Here is a 15,885-nt window from a genome sequence, read left to right on the forward strand (position 1 = left end):
TAATCGAAATATCAATTTACCTCTCGGCATCCGGCGAATATTGTGGGTAATGCGAACGCGGTGAGTACGGTTGATTGAAATCTCCTTGCTGAGTCATCGTGTTTCCTTGAGGACGAATATAATCTTGTGGATAGTTTTGGTAGGAACCTCCACCTTGATAAGCGCCTTGCTGCATTCCTGAAAATCATATAAAAGATCGTTTATTAGACTTAACGATGTAAAACGTTAGTAGAATAACTCTTAAGTAGAAAAACGATTTCGTAATAAAATTACGTACTGATCGCTGAATCGCAGACACCAGATAACAATGACGAAAAATATATTTGCTTTCGGAAAGCTTGTTACTATAGCAATTAATCCTTAGGTATCGAATGATACCCAATTAGGAGATATATCAGACTCGTACAAACAAACAATTATAATATTTTCAATTGACTCGTAATATCTTTTGAAATTATCCATTTATACAGGACAATGTACCGGCTTGCTCTGGGCTCTGCTTATATTATGTATCGAGCGCTAAGCGTTAGTGTATTGTCGATGGCAGATAGGCACATGATTGCAGAATAGGACACTTTGAACCGGAGAAAGCAGTATCTAAGGTACCTGATGTACCTGACAGACCCGGGTAGGGCGTTGTGTTCGATTTTGGCGGAGATTGTCCCACGCCATCTTTGAAAGTATTTAATACGATAACCGCGTTATTCTGCCCGCTCTAGTTCGAACTACCTGCCAGACCAACATCACTCCCTCAGACTCAACGTTTTTCCCCCTAGCCCGTTACAAGTTGATCCAATTTTTTAAATTAATTTTCAACAAACCTTGATGCGGCGAAGGTGCACTACTCTGACTTGGCGGTCTCGGTGGAGGAGTATATTCTGCTGAAGATCCACCTGGTGCGTTACTAGTATAATTACTCTGATAGCTTCCATATCCATCCATCGAGGTACTACTCGATCCTGCCGCAGGAAACGAGTCCTGAGAATTCGAGGAGCCTGAAATAAAGTTACATGAAATTTGATTAAAATTATCCGAAAAAAAGATTAGTCTATGATTATCATTGAAATTAATTTTCAGTGGTTTCCCTACCTGGTGACGGTACGGATGCAGTACTCTTTGAATTCTTCTTCTTAGAACTAGCTTCAACCTGATTTATAATAGGCTGTGGATCAACGCCTCCACGATCAAAATGGCACTCGTATGCCAGCAAGTGCTTCGTGTAGTGCTTGCGTAACGTGTAAGCTGCACTGCTACTTGCACCAATACCAAGTAGACCGGCTATGTCCTTCCAGGTTTTGTTTTTGGTCACCTATGGAAAAATACCTTTATTCCCTGCGTAGGTATGCGCGACTTAAAAAACGTCAAAATACACGACAAATCGCACGAAGACCCACAAAAATGCGCGAAAGGACGCTTCGGGCGCAAATTTGAGCTCACCTTACGTCGCTCGAAACATTTATTAAAAATCCTCGATAAGGATCACAGATTAACGAAATATATCCTTCATGCAAATAAACATTGGCGGATGAGATACAGTTTAAGTAGATTACCGTTATCGTATTGACATTAAAACTCTATCTTCCTTCAATAATAGAATAATTCCATATAGCACCAGGGTTCGTAGCCCACAGTCTTTCCAATCGCGCTGAGCGAGTACTTCAAGAAAAATGTGTTAAACCTTTTTCAATATTTCGGGAAGAAGTTAGAGAAAGGAAACCTTATTAAAAAAAAAAAATAAAAATAAAAAAAACGAAAGTTAAAAGATAAAAAGGGAGAACAAAATAGAAGACAAGAAGAAAAAATTGGATACATCCAAATGATGTATCGCGCTCCAGTGGGATTAACAATAAAAAAATTTCACTACAACCTAAGTGTCATGCACAAACGTGCAAATGTAACTACAAAATGCGAAGAGCCTCGAGAATTCTGCACGTTTGGACCATCTGTGGTACGTTTCGAAATTCGAGCACGACAATAGTCGGTCGTGAAACTTGGCAAAGTGACATTCACGAGACGCTCCAAGATAGAAAAATAGAAAGAGTTAAAAAAAAAAATTAAAAAAAAATTAAAACAAAAAATTGAAGAAAAAGTGAAAAACCAACAAGACGATAAGACACCGAGGGCTAGATGGAACTACACTGCACCTTGCATACCTCCATGAAGCCCCCTCTCTCTTTTACGTAGAGATATAGGCGAAACAAGTCGAGGGGGTTCTTGGAGATGGTAGGACAACTCGTAATCGGAGTCCTTCGTTCCTCCATGAAAGCAACAAGCTTGTCCAGCCACGATCTTCGTTCCATGGAGTCATCCATTTCGTAGAGTTTCGCCAAACTGTCAGGTTTCTGAAATTTACACGTTACTCAATGTGTATTGTTTCTATAGATATTATATCATTGCGGAACTAAAATGGCATGGATTTAAAAGGCAAGCTTGGACGGAAATGCGTTTCGAGTTTGATATTTCACAGCAGAATAATCTTTGAATTATGACAATGATGTTGCCGACGCACTTCTTCAAATCTAACTTAAGGACCCATGCAGAATAAAGGTGTAACGATCGAACTGCAATATGGTTATAATAAATCAAGAGAATATGGAGTTTTGTACCATTTTGATTTCATAAAGACTGCGTGAAACCTGCGTTAAAAGTCTAAAATGAATTAGTCACATGCATCAGCATCAATGTCGTCTACTGAAATTATTCAGAGTACAGTTGATGTACTTTATTAACTATATAGGTGTTAAATATTCATCGTAAACAGAATAATTAAAGGTTTTTACTTTCGGCTTACGCTTTTCCCCCCTCTCTTGCATGAACTCTGATGTTGTCAAATGCCCATATATTGATTAAAAATATGTTGCAGAGAATAATATGCAAGTGACAACGAATTAGTAGATGTTTAAAGATAAAAATCTATAGTATGTACAGAATTAGTCGTCTGCCATGCCATTTGAATTAATTAATTAATTGGACGAAAATATGGTAATACCGATTATCAAACATGTATATTGACACAACTGGGCATTGAATGTTTTCGATATCGCATGAGTAAACCTTCACCCATATTATTTGTCAATTGCGGAAAAGTAGTATTATAGTAGAATCGTGTTAAGATAAAGCAAGCTAGAGTTATATGAATGGCGTGCCCCATTTTGTAAAATTGAATGCCATCACAGCATGAATCAAAGCGTAAGTTTGCAAAATAATAAGTTGTATGGAACTTAAGCTACTATCAAGCGCAGCATTCTTGTAGCAAATACTTGTATTGAAAAACAATAACCTTAGATCTGTACGGGTCTTGAGGCACATGACTGTTAAACACCTGTAAAATACGAAAATATTGAAAAATCCAGAGAGTCGTAGCGTAAGAGTCATATAGGCTGACTGAAGGTCTGTTTATAATTAATAAGTAGATAACAATCATGCGCGATAGTCATTAAAAACTTTACATGTGAAGTAAACAAAAATAATAATATTATAGTAAAACTGAATCATAGAATAGTAACAATAGGTAAAGTACATACGGGACTAGCAGGTGTTCGAGGCCAGCCTGGACTACTCATATCAGGATACTCTTCATGTATCGAGTTGATGCTCGCAGCACCAGGTGACGGAACCGTACTCTGTGGTGTAGCAGGATGACTATGATACGTTCCAATCATCTCTTTCCTGGCTTTTGGAGTTAACGCTGGGTCTTCTCCAGATGCTAAAAGAACAACTCATTTAGCAACACTCATTTCAACTTCAAATACTATTTATTTATACTGACCTGCAGATGCATTCGACAAAGTTGACTGCTGTGAGCCTTCGTCCAAAGAAGTGCCATCCGGTCCAGTTGTTATCACGGACGTTACAGTACCACTCGATGTTGACGTAACATTGATAGCTGAGGTACCTAATGGAGGTAAATAATGCATATTAGTATATATGAGCATGATACTAGAAAATACTCGAAAATTGTTCGAAACAGCATCGAAAGCCACAGAGCGAAAAATATTACCTGAAGCTGTGGTAGTGATGCCGCTGTCGTTTGAAGTTTCAGTACTAAGCTCCGCGGAACTATGGCTGGTAGGAGTAGGTGCAGGCGTCGGATGCGAATTCGGCGTAGTGCTCGGCGGTGGCATAGGACTACCCTCGTGATTGAGGGGTGGCGTAGCTGCTGGAGGATGCGGATGTGGCACGGCGGAACTCGTTGCCGGAGGCTGACTGCTTACGTGATTTGGTGATGGCGGGGGCGGACCCATCGAACTCGCTGGTGGTCCCATGTTACCAATAGCACTTAATCCTGAGGTACCTGGTGGTACCATACCCGGACCCCCGCCAGTACCATATACCTGAGGCGGTCCCGGACTAGGTGGCATTCCCGAAGGTACGTTATTGAACCCCATTTTATGCTAAAATTCATATTTCAATAAATATTTATGCAAAATTAAGATTATGCTCACGTCTGTTCGCACCGAGAGCTTATTATTTATATTAATAATTATTATTACCGGATAGGGAGGATATTGCGCCATATTATTAGGTCTCGCAGGCTGGTATTGGTTGTTAGGTGGCGGCTGAGAGTTTGTAGGCGGTGGATAACCTTGAGGAAACTGCATATGCGGACGAGGTGGTGGATAAGCACCCTGTCCTGGATAACCTCCTTGTTGGCCTGCACCTCCCCCGGTAGATGCATAGCCCATGCCGCTACCCATTGGACCAATACCACCGAGGCCTGCCGGCCCCGGTCCCGGCTGAACTACAGCTGGACCACTGCTGTTTACTTTGTAGCCGTGCATGTGTGGTGAAGGACCTAAAGGTTGTTGATATCCTCCTAGAAACATTTTATTTGTTTACTATCTATAAGGGGTAACAAATTCAATACTTAACGAACATTAAAACTACAAAGGTTAATATAATCTCTGGATATGCAAACTTTAATAAAACTGTTTATATAATTTACTACTGCGTTCAAAGCTATCTACTGTTAAGTGGAGTACCAAATAATGGTATGTTCAAATTAGTTCAATGTCATACAGGCGTTTTCACCCAAAAAACATCAGACGACATTATTCATGTAATTCACCGTCATTGCTATGCTATTTTTATAAGTAATGATTCAAGAATGAAAGGGAAATCCGACACTGATTTTTCTATGTGACAAAAAGTTGATGTCAGATTTCTCCTTAACTTTTCAATTAGTCCTTACGAACACTATATGGCAGCGATTGCACAAACGTAAATCGTGGCATCTAACGCATTAAGGTTAAAATTTTGTATTAAATTCGAGGAAACTGTAATTCTCGTGCATGTCAGATGAGAGTGATTTATATGATTTCTTAATGACCTATATTTTCTAATTAACAACTATGACAATGTTCACACAAAATGATATACCTTGTGTTGTCATTGGCGAGTGACTCATGCGTGCTGGTCCACTACCATCTGACTGGCTACTTGAAGGGCGTGGAGGCATTTGAACGTTTTGTTGACCTATAATTGAAGAATTCACATAATATTAGATCTTGTACAATACAGCCCCCTTAAATCTCTTATAATTGGTCTACAAGCACATGTTTGACTTATGTAGATTAGAAGCCAGCTGTGAGTACCTAGTAACAATTTCATGATCATATTTAGACCATTTATTTAATTAAAAAGTTCTCCTAAAACTATTGTAAATAATACTTTATTTATTTACCATCTAATTACATATGATTTAAATAAAGAAATTAAATAAAATTTTGAATGTTTTTCAAAGAGCATCACACTTTATTATATTAAGTAATTATGAAATGAAAACACTAACCAACAGCAGGGGACATGGAGCGAGAACCAGTTGATCCTGTAGGTGAAGGGGTTGGTCTCATCCCCTGGGAATTTGGAGTCCCAGGACCAGCTGGTCCATTAGAACTGTCGTTGCTGTTTTGGCCTGATAGTTCCTAAAATTAAAAGCAGTTTCGAATATAAGGCTTTGTACATGATCAAGGATAAAGCTTGAAATTACTAAATTGTGTAAATAGAAAATAATATTTATTGCTATATCTGTACTTTCACCATATTTAATTATGTTCTTATCTGACATTGAATAATATCCAGAAAAAGATTATAGAATAATAAAAATAACATTTATATAAATATATTTCTTTTACAAGAGAGACAGGGAAATAAATGGAAAGAAATGAGCAAGTATTAGATTAAGAATGAAAAGAATTGGAAAATATATGGTAATAAGGTAGATAATTAAAGATTGGATAAAAGAATATAAAGGTACATGGTATTGTAAAAGAAAACCTAGTGTAAGAAAGGTAACAAAATATGAAAATAGAGGAAAAAGAAAAAGATAATAATCATAGAATATTACTCTAAATTAATAAACATATAAAGATAAATCTGAACTAGATAAATGCAAATATATGTACTAAGAAATAAGGTTATGGTGTAATGTCGTTAAATATTATTGAAATAATAGATAAAAATAGAAGAAAAAAAAGTCCAAGGTATAATTATTCTAAGCAAAAACGGTATTAAAATTTTATACGAAGTCAATTGGAGTTCCTAGTACTCCTTATATCACAATTCCCTTTTGGATACAAGATCGTAAAATGTTATACTTGTATTGTATAATCTAGCCATTGTATTATTTCAATTATATACTTATTTAAAATGCATTCCTAAAATTAATTTCCTTTTCCATAAATTCATTAATATTTTTCATCTGCTTCTACACTTTCAAATTGTATATAAGAATATAAACCACATGTTATAGGTTCATAAAAGAGGGTGCATTATACTACAGGATGTAAAACCTGTACAAAACAGTATCTTAAAATCACTATTAAAATATATAGAACATAAGACAATTAACATAAAGTAGATATCGTGTGACAGGAAAATGCTAACATGATGTACTACAAGCTTGTATATTATGTTCGGGGCAACAAATATAAGATTTGATATGGTAAGATAACAAGTACACTTAAGTAACTCTCTAAACTTTACATAAGAAGGTATTATTTCACCAAAAATTCGCGAGAACGTATCACTGCTCAAATTGGAATATATATATATATTTTTGTATGTATAAAGACTGAACAGATATTTGTCAACCTGGGAGTTATAACTGCAAACCATATATCGCATGAATTTATATGAACGTACTATAATAATTCAAGTGGTATAACCAGGTGGTTGCGGGCATACCCAATCCAAGGTATAACGTGGCCCCACGAGTTTATTCGACGACACATCCTTAGAGAGAGGGTTAGAAAAAAGAGAACGAGAGAACGCCAAGTAGATAGAGAAAGAGAAAGAGCAAGAGAGAAAGGGAGAGACAGGAGAGACAACAGGAGTGTACGCGCCGGTGGCGAAGACTTTTATGATGACGGAGACGTCAGCACTCTCTCACCACTGCTGGACACGCGTTCTCCAAGTATGCGTGTATTTAACAGGTATATGAATGAAGAGACGTAAGGCACAAAATGTGTAGATGTGCGTGTGCCATAACACCACAGGCAAAGAACGTCGCGCAACGAGTCGCGAGAAAACCACTACGCTACGCCCACCGGCCGCGATCGCGCACTCTCAACATTTTCACGACACACCATCCATTCTGGAATTTTAACTGTTCTCTTCACTGTCGCGTAACTGGCTTTACTGTGCACCAGGTAATCCTATCGCAGCTCAACTGGATGCCAGCGTGAAACCTTTTAGACGCCCTGCCATCATCCCCACGCTCGCATCCCACTTACACGCGAGCATGCTTCACTTCACTGCCCTTCAATCCACTCCTCTGTTCCATTCCTTCTTCACATGTTGTGTCGATAGAGCACGAGCATCGCTTCGACGAATACGTCCGTGAAAATAGTTCGTCAACGTTTTGCCCGTAGGAAGATGGACGCTTCGCGGATAACCTCGTACGATAGGGCCAAAAATACAATCGTATTGTAATCGAGACTCCCTTTTGGATTTCAGAGCTTCGGGTTTTCGGGTTTCGAGATTTCGCGTCCAGTGAGCTCGCGGGAGGGCGTTCGTCGTGGCGCGGCAAGCGTTTGCCGTTACTCGGCTAGTTCCGTCACCGTTCGGCCCGGCAATCCGTGTTCCAGAAACCTTCGGTTTTCGAACCGCGCGTATTTCGAGATACGCTATTATAACTACGTGAATGTATTTACTTCAGGTGAATAGATGCGACTCATGTATAAATTCACATTGCTCGAATATAATAAGAAGGAACAAAAGGTGAATGGCACGTGTTGCGAAAGGGAAGTTTAGACATCAATAAAGGCACGTGATCAGTAAACACCACGTCAAATACTGAAAAATGTGCTTTACACAAAATTGATACGCGAATTAAAAAGAAAAAAAAAATACAATTCTATCCTACAAATCATCCCAGTTAAACTTTTTACAGCTTCGTTAAAACCTAAACTAAATTAAAGCATTAACTAGTTTTCACAAATTCATTCTATTATCAAGACAAAAAACTGTACTATCGGAAGGAACTCTAATAAAAACAATTGCTCTTAAAGGCTACGGAACATTAGATTCGACAGTCAAAGAGTGAATGATAGTCGCACAATCGGTCAAGCCGAATTTAGACGAACGAAAAGCGGATGATGTTGGTTGCGGTAGCAACGACGTTGAAGGTGGTGTGTGGCGGTGGAGGAAATCACGTCGACTTAGCGTCCCCCACCGATTCAAACGAACGAACAGCCGAACGAGCGAACAGCTTTGCTTGCTCCTCAGTCGACTGTTGCCTATGTTGCCTATGTTGCGCGTTCTCTCGGGCAGTCGGCTCTGCGTGCAGCGAGGAGCAGAGGGAAGGCGCTAATATCTGGGGCTCCGGCGGCCGCGCAACTCGCGCCCTAATCGAACTCCACCACCACCTCCGCCATTACCGCCACCACCACCGCCACCAGCATCTCCACTACGGCCACCACCACCATCGCCATCGCCACTGCCGTCACCTCCGCCATCAAGAGGGCCACTACACAGCATCATTATTATATCTACATCTGCTTATATCACAATCATCACTATCAGTGTATCTCTCTCTCTCTCTCTCTCTCTCTCTCTCTCTCTCTCTCTCTCGTTTTACTGTCGTACAGAAACCCTCGAGCCGTAATAACTTCCCTTGACCAATATTCTTTCTAGAGATCGACAATATCACTTTCTACTTTACACAGGACTTTGTGCTCTATTTCGATTGTGTCATACGCAATTGCACGGACTTGTAGCCGATACGAAGATGACAGATCAAGAGGAAGGTAAAGGAGACTGACTCTTCCGTTTGAATGAATTCAGTATCACAAATCCATTGCAGCTTGATAGATTTGTTATTCTACGGTAGACATAATTGTTTATATATATAAGGAAAAATTGTTTAAAGTATCTTATGAAGATGAAATTTCTTGAATTGGCTCAATTAGTCAAATAATGTAACTAAAGAAAACTTGCTATATTCTGACGACTAAGCACTCATCTTTTACATTTTTGTTTTTCGAAATATGGTAATTGAGTGTGTAACACAGACTTTTTCTTTTGTCTTCAAAAGATATTTATATATTATATTAAAGGGAATAGCTCCCCCAAATGTAAGACATGTAATTATTAACTAATCATTGAAATCTAGAGAATTGACTCAAAATGACAGAGGAAGCTCCGAATGATTGAAAAATCTACATCTGGCAAAATTTCAATTTAAACATTCAAGACGCCAATCGTTATATAATTGAATCCGCCGATATGCACTTTATATTACAATGTAAAACATAACATCAGATAATGACGCCCAAGTAATTCAAATATTTTCAAGGTTTCAATGCCTCTATCAACGAGGTTAAATTTCTTTAATATAATTAAACATATAGAATCAACAAAGCCCTTCTGTCTGTACCGTAACGTCATGTTCAAAATAATGTGGATTCTCATTTTTTTTTTCATTTATATTTACATGTTTTGATTATGACAAATTTAAATGCATTATATATTCCTTCGTTACTTAACCAGTTGACATACATAAAGCCGACACAAAAGAGCAGAATCGTCGGATCGCTTTATTTAAGGACAACATGAAAATAGAACGATGGAGTCTATGAGATCTTGTCTCGTCAATAAAGGGTTAATGGTCACATTAGTAACTTCAAACTATCAGTTATCAATCTTGACAATCTAATCGTTCGTCAAGATCCGAACGAGGGAAAATATTTTCATATATTTATGTTCTAGATCATTTACTAAATGGCTTATGTCAGTTTTCACAAACTTATACATTGCGTACAAGTTTTAGAAAAGCTATTTCGCAATAGCATTTGAAATACTTGAAAGTTCGTGGGATCATTATATTCGCTTTTATATGCGTTTGTATCGTCTCGTTTTGTACCTCATAAGACATAACAAAAATTATCGTACGACGAGAAAAATAAAAAAAAAAAGTGTACAACGAAGGTTTGTTAAAACAACCATTAGTGTATTATTAATATTGTTATAAGATCACACTCGTAGATTGACGAAACTTTATAACTAGTCATATGATCCTACCTTTAGCAGGATTACAAACAGGATAAGTATATTTGACATTAGTATTTCTGATAAGGAGAAAGCGAGTACATATAAAAATTGAAAAAGCAAGTATACAACACTTTTGAGGATACTACGTTAATCCTTGTATATCGGTGCTTGTAATTTCTAGCATTGCTCAAATTAAACAGAAACAAATGCGAGACTAATAAACTTATAAACCAAAGATAAAGCCATTAACAGTCATTCTCGTGATTCATTATGTTTCTAAATGTCTGTGCAATAATAAATATTCGATTACACCGTAGTGCCTATGAATTATTGTAAATATTCAAATAGTTATTAAGTCTCCACTGCAGCCGCTGATTAGTTTAAAGAATCCGTGCGTTAATTAGTTGCCTACAAATAGTAACTGATTTTCGAAAAAGACTAAAGAAAAAAAAAGAGTGATTGGCAAAAAAGAAAACTGAGTTTTTAAACATTGTTTTGGATTGAAATGCAATACAACAGTGTCAATAATATTGATTTCTGTTCCCACGTCAGCCAGGGTTTAATATTATTTATGGATTAAGCCGTGCAAATTAAATACTGTGATTGTTGGAAAATGATTCAAAAATAGTAAAACTAGAATTACGTGAAGTCTAATGTCCGTATAAATGACGTATGTTAAACAGTAACGAATGGTAAATTCATCTGTTCGTTGAGAGTTTGAAACTTGAAGGAGGAAAAAAACTTAATTACCATTAGTCAACGGTATTGAGGATATTACTTATTTCAATCAACTTTTTTAAAATGACTGCTTCCACCAAATTTAGACAGATGTTATATACAATTGCACAATCGTAATTTGCCAGATGTTAACTGATTTTAAATACAAGTCTTAAAACGATTATGTTCTGACAGAAGGGCCGCAACTAACGATGCTAATTGTAAAATTTAGATATTTGTTCAAGAGTACTCCTCATACGTATCCCTTCAATCGTTGATACACTGCTTTTCCGTTCTAACTAATAGAAATTTTATCTGTCAGCCATATTATTCTTGTGACTTGTATTGAAACTTTTAGCTCCTCTCTAACCTGTATACAAAACATGTTAACATCAGGTGAATGGCACTTGGAGTTTGGAATTAACCTAAATCTGTTGATGAAATTCATTTTGGTCAAAATAGTCTAAATATATCATTTCTTCAGATCCAGTGACTAACAATGTTATTAATTTTGTTTAACTTCCCAATTTATAATAAACTTCTAAATCAAAACACGATTCGAATGAACGCATTTAAGACGGCAAAATTGATTTGTTTTGAAACGGTTTTCGATTCGCGTATACAGGAATAAAGATAGATCGTTAATTTGTGAATATATTACTTTCTCAATCGCAGTATATAATGTGACAGTGTTATCTAATGACCGTTCAAGTAGAAATAATTAAAAGATATATTGCCCTGTTAAAAGTGTAAATGATAAAAACTACAAGCTCTAATATTATTTCGTTGATTGTCCTAATTGAAGATATTGCAAATTGAAGCTAGAAATATCACATAATAAGCTTTTAACCGGGTTGATTGATTCGAAAAATAAAACGTGTAGAAAAGTAATCTATGGAAACACCGTAATTCATAATGTAGTGTCTTAATCCGGTAAAGGCTAGCTTTGATAATTATAGTCTTACTACGATTTCGAGGATCCACATCGTGTTTTTCAAAACTTTGGAAGTAGTAGGAGTAGTACTTGACGAATACAGTGTACCTAGGATGATACTTTATCGAGTTTCTTGATCTGACCTTCCAATCAAGCGCATATGGAAATAATAAACTAAACTTGTCAACGTTGACAAAAAAAGGTATAGTAACTAAGAGCCGATATTTCCATTTCCTCATAAATTATATATGGCAGATAAACTTATTGAGAATGACTGTAATTGATGGATTCAGTGTGTAACTAAAAAATTGACCTGACATTATAACAATTGGTCCTAAAACTAATCATTGTCTTAAGAATTACAAGTAATAGATTTAGCACGGGTGCTAACTTTTTTTTTGGTGAGATACCTAGGAAAGATTGTTGAAATAGAAATAAACTGACGGCTCAATTAGGAAAAAGATGTACCATTTGAAAATTTAAAACGATCGCAACCAAGATGTAAGTTAAAAAAAAACGTTGAAAATATCCTTTTACATATTAAAGTAACGTTTTACTGTTTAAGAGCATAAGTTAACTCTTATTTAGCTTATAGAGAGCCAAGAGATCACTATTCATTCCATATTTTTAAATAACTGTTAATTTGTAAAACGTGTTTAAAATACTTACCCCAGAGTCGATCCCCTGAGTATTTGGAGTTGTGGATCGTTGCTGTATATTGTGGAAACTCTGTAATGATGAATAAATATTATTAATTGAATCTTAATTGTATGAGAATCATGCATTGATTTCAAGAAAAGCAGCAAAGAAAGGAAATGCGTTTCACTGGTCAATTTTTACTACTGTTGTAACATTTACGATCAACTGACCAATCAAATGCGTTTACTCCCTCAACGTCGTTTGTACTGATCATAGCCACTGAATTTAATGTTAGAAAAACTATTTTTACTGAATGCACGAATCTCATAGAGAGTTGATTTTGAAATATTACAAGTAAAAAAATATTTCATAATAGTTACAACGGCATCAGTTACTGCACTCATTGAAAATGTTATCCACTGTTTTTGTTTTATGTAATAACATATGTCCTTTTACAAAAACAAATGTCATTAATTAAAATAAGAGAACTATAACATTTCAATATCATGTAAATAGAATAGTAACTGAAAACTTTTAACTTCATTTACCTTGAAAGCTTGAATGTGCATAATCAATCATTTTTTTAATTTGATATAGATTACTTGTTGGATGGATACATCAGAAAATAAAGTGAAATATATTCTAATACTTAATATAGTTTACATTTAAAAAAAAACCATTAACATAAATTAAGGTCTTTAGGTATCAAAATATTGTCTTGTCACTAGGTTTTATATAGACTTCAATAGCTTCTTTGAGTGTTTTTTATAAAAATAAAATGTTGTAGATCAAGACAAATTTTTAAACAAGCTTACATTTTAATATAAATAATGAAAGTTTGATAGATGTTTTTGTTACACATTTTATCCGATGCAATGTAAGTCTTAAAATATTGGTTAATTATGTAAGTAAAACAAACTAACCTGAGGTTGGCCAGAAGGTTGTGGTTGAGGTGAAGCTGAAGGCGGTGGTGCGGGAGATTGAGAGAGTGCACGTTGTGGTGATTGACTTGCAGGATTTGCCTGATTCGTTGGAGGAGGTGGAGGTGGATTTGCTGGTCCTCCTTGATTCCAACTTCTTTGCTCTGGATATATGCTTGGAGCATGTCCAGTTTGCACCCCATATGAATTCAACTGTAGAAAAATAAGCCACACGTTTTGATTATCCAATCTTCATGAATTGGAGCATGCACATGTTTAACGTTTAGATTGATTTTATCAAAATAGAAAAATAACTGTACTTACCTGATGATGACTATATGGTGAATGTGGTCTTGTAGGTGATGAAAATCGTTGGGTAAATTGGGGGTATGGCATAGCAGTTGGAGAACTTGGACCTCCTGGCCCAGGATGTAACCTTGGTGAACCCTATTTACAGAAATTAGTTATTAACTCAAATAAATATGAATGTACCATTCTGATATCTTGAAAATATATAAAACTTTCTATAATTTTCCTTGAAAAATATCATGGATAATGAGAAATGATTAGCTTGTATATACGTATACTGCATAATGTAAACATTGTAAGACAATTAAAAATACATGAAAACTCACAGTTTGTGGAGGACGCTGACTTGTTTGTGGATAAACAGGTGGCACAACTGGAGGACGTTGTATAGGCCAAGGCTGTTGGTACGATTCAGGTCCGATACCAGGGTAATTGGCATGAAAACGATGCACAGGCGTGGAGGCCTGAAGCAGCTGATTAAGGGTAGGTGTTGGACCAGTGGCCTGTGATATACTCTGGCCAGATAGAAACCTTGGTTGACCAGGAAAAGACCCAGGTCCAGGCCCAATATGAGCAAGGCGTGGTTCAATTTTTGATACAGCATAATGCTCATCCATGTCTGCCTGATGTCCCCTGTCCGCTTCGTTTGTCGACTGCTTACTGGAATAATCGAGCTGCTTTCCTAGAAACTCGCCGGGTTTCCCTCCGTAGTCTGCTGGCTGTTTACCCGGATAGTCACTTAACTGCTTGGGGGTAAACTCGCTAGGTTTGTTGACGTACTCCTCAGAGTAGTCGCGCGCTACGCTCGAAGCGAACGGATGTCCAGGGTGGGCTGGGTGCCCAGAGGCATCAAGGGCAAGAGGTTCAGGTTTAGCAGGTGTCTCCTGCGGGGTTTGGGGGAGCTCACGGGGTGACTTGACCTCGCCGGCGGGGTGTCCGCCAATGTCTTCACGGTATTGACTCATCTCGAAACTCGAGTCCCCGCCGCGATTCACATACTTAAGCAGCTGGGCCGCGCCCCGGGACGCTTTCTCGCCCGATTCTAAATCTAATTGTTGGTTTCCACTGGCACTCGCACTATTTCCACCGACTTGCGGACGTTTCTGCGCGCATTTCACGGCCTCGTTCAGCTTCACATCGTTTTGTTGGCTCTCGGCTTGCGTCGCAGCCATGTTCTCTCCTCACGGAGCCATCGTCGTCTCGGTAACCGGCCAATCGCGGCTTCTCGTGCCTCGCGGACTACGTGCGCTTCTCGAAAACCTTCTTGTGATTGGTTGACTTGCCCGGTTAACGAATATCTTTATCCGCGGCATCCTCTGTCAAAGACACGCGAGGAACAAGCGCAAAGCGCTTGTTGAACTGCACTGTGTACTTTTCAATATCAGTCGATCTCAAAAAATACTTGAGTTAACGTCAAAACCCGCGTCATGCAAAACACACCATCTTGCGGTCGCTGTCGATACTATCGAAAATAGGTCCTACGTACAAGGATAATGATGACATAGAAGTTGAGTCGTTTACATACTCACATAACACGGATTTTTTATAGCAAGTTGCGCGTCCGAATGCAGCGCCTCTCGGTGGAAGAAAACAAAACTATTTCTGTGGCAACTTTTCATGAACACAGCTTGGTCTTATGGTAGATTTACATGAAACGTCTAGGTTAACGGCGCATTCACAGCTTTACCGGACTCGTCGTTCGAACTTGGAAAGATCGAAAAATTAGGCTCTTGATTCGCAAGCATTTTTCGAAGAGAAAGTTTTGACCAATCAGGAGGCTGCATTTTTAGCGTTGTACTCAACCATACTGCGCTTTCGCGCTTTGCCAGACTAGACGAACGTGTTGAAAAATTTGACAATTTGACCAATGAGAAA

General features: G+C 37.6%; 1 protein-coding gene across 3 annotated transcripts in view; it reads right to left on the bottom strand.

Annotated features, from left to right (window-relative positions):
- LOC107267588 (trithorax group protein osa) overlaps positions 1-15,484 on the bottom strand; it is a 22,013-nt gene extending 6,529 nt beyond the window's left edge. The window contains exons 1-15 of one of the 3 annotated variants that reach the window (XM_015739506.2): positions 14,337-15,484; positions 14,026-14,148; positions 13,705-13,914; positions 12,812-12,871; positions 5,792-5,924; positions 5,380-5,475; positions 4,494-4,816; positions 4,001-4,394; positions 3,770-3,895; positions 3,525-3,706; positions 3,281-3,322; positions 2,154-2,342; positions 1,090-1,309; positions 822-995; positions 21-177 (exon numbers count right to left, since the gene is read on the bottom strand). In XM_015739506.2, coding sequence (XP_015594992.1) covers positions 21-177; positions 822-995; positions 1,090-1,309; positions 2,154-2,342; positions 3,281-3,322; positions 3,525-3,706; positions 3,770-3,895; positions 4,001-4,394; positions 4,494-4,816; positions 5,380-5,475; positions 5,792-5,924; positions 12,812-12,871; positions 13,705-13,914; positions 14,026-14,148; positions 14,337-15,182 — 3,275 coding nt within the window. In that variant the 5' untranslated portion in view covers positions 15,183-15,484. Of the gene's footprint in view, positions 1-20; positions 178-821; positions 996-1,089; positions 1,310-2,144; positions 2,343-3,280; positions 3,323-3,524; positions 3,707-3,769; positions 3,896-4,000; positions 4,395-4,493; positions 4,817-5,379; positions 5,476-5,791; positions 5,925-12,811; positions 12,872-13,704; positions 13,915-14,025; positions 14,149-14,336 lie in introns of all 3 variants that reach the window. The other 2 variants (XM_015739505.2, XM_015739507.2) reach the window with 2 other exon arrangements.
- Positions 15,485-15,885: the final 401 nt, after the last annotated feature.

This window comes from Cephus cinctus, unplaced genomic scaffold (genome assembly GCF_000341935.2).
Source record: "Cephus cinctus unplaced genomic scaffold, Ccin1 Ccin1_scaffold0413, whole genome shotgun sequence".
Classification (NCBI taxonomy): Eukaryota; Metazoa; Arthropoda; class Insecta; order Hymenoptera; family Cephidae; genus Cephus; species Cephus cinctus.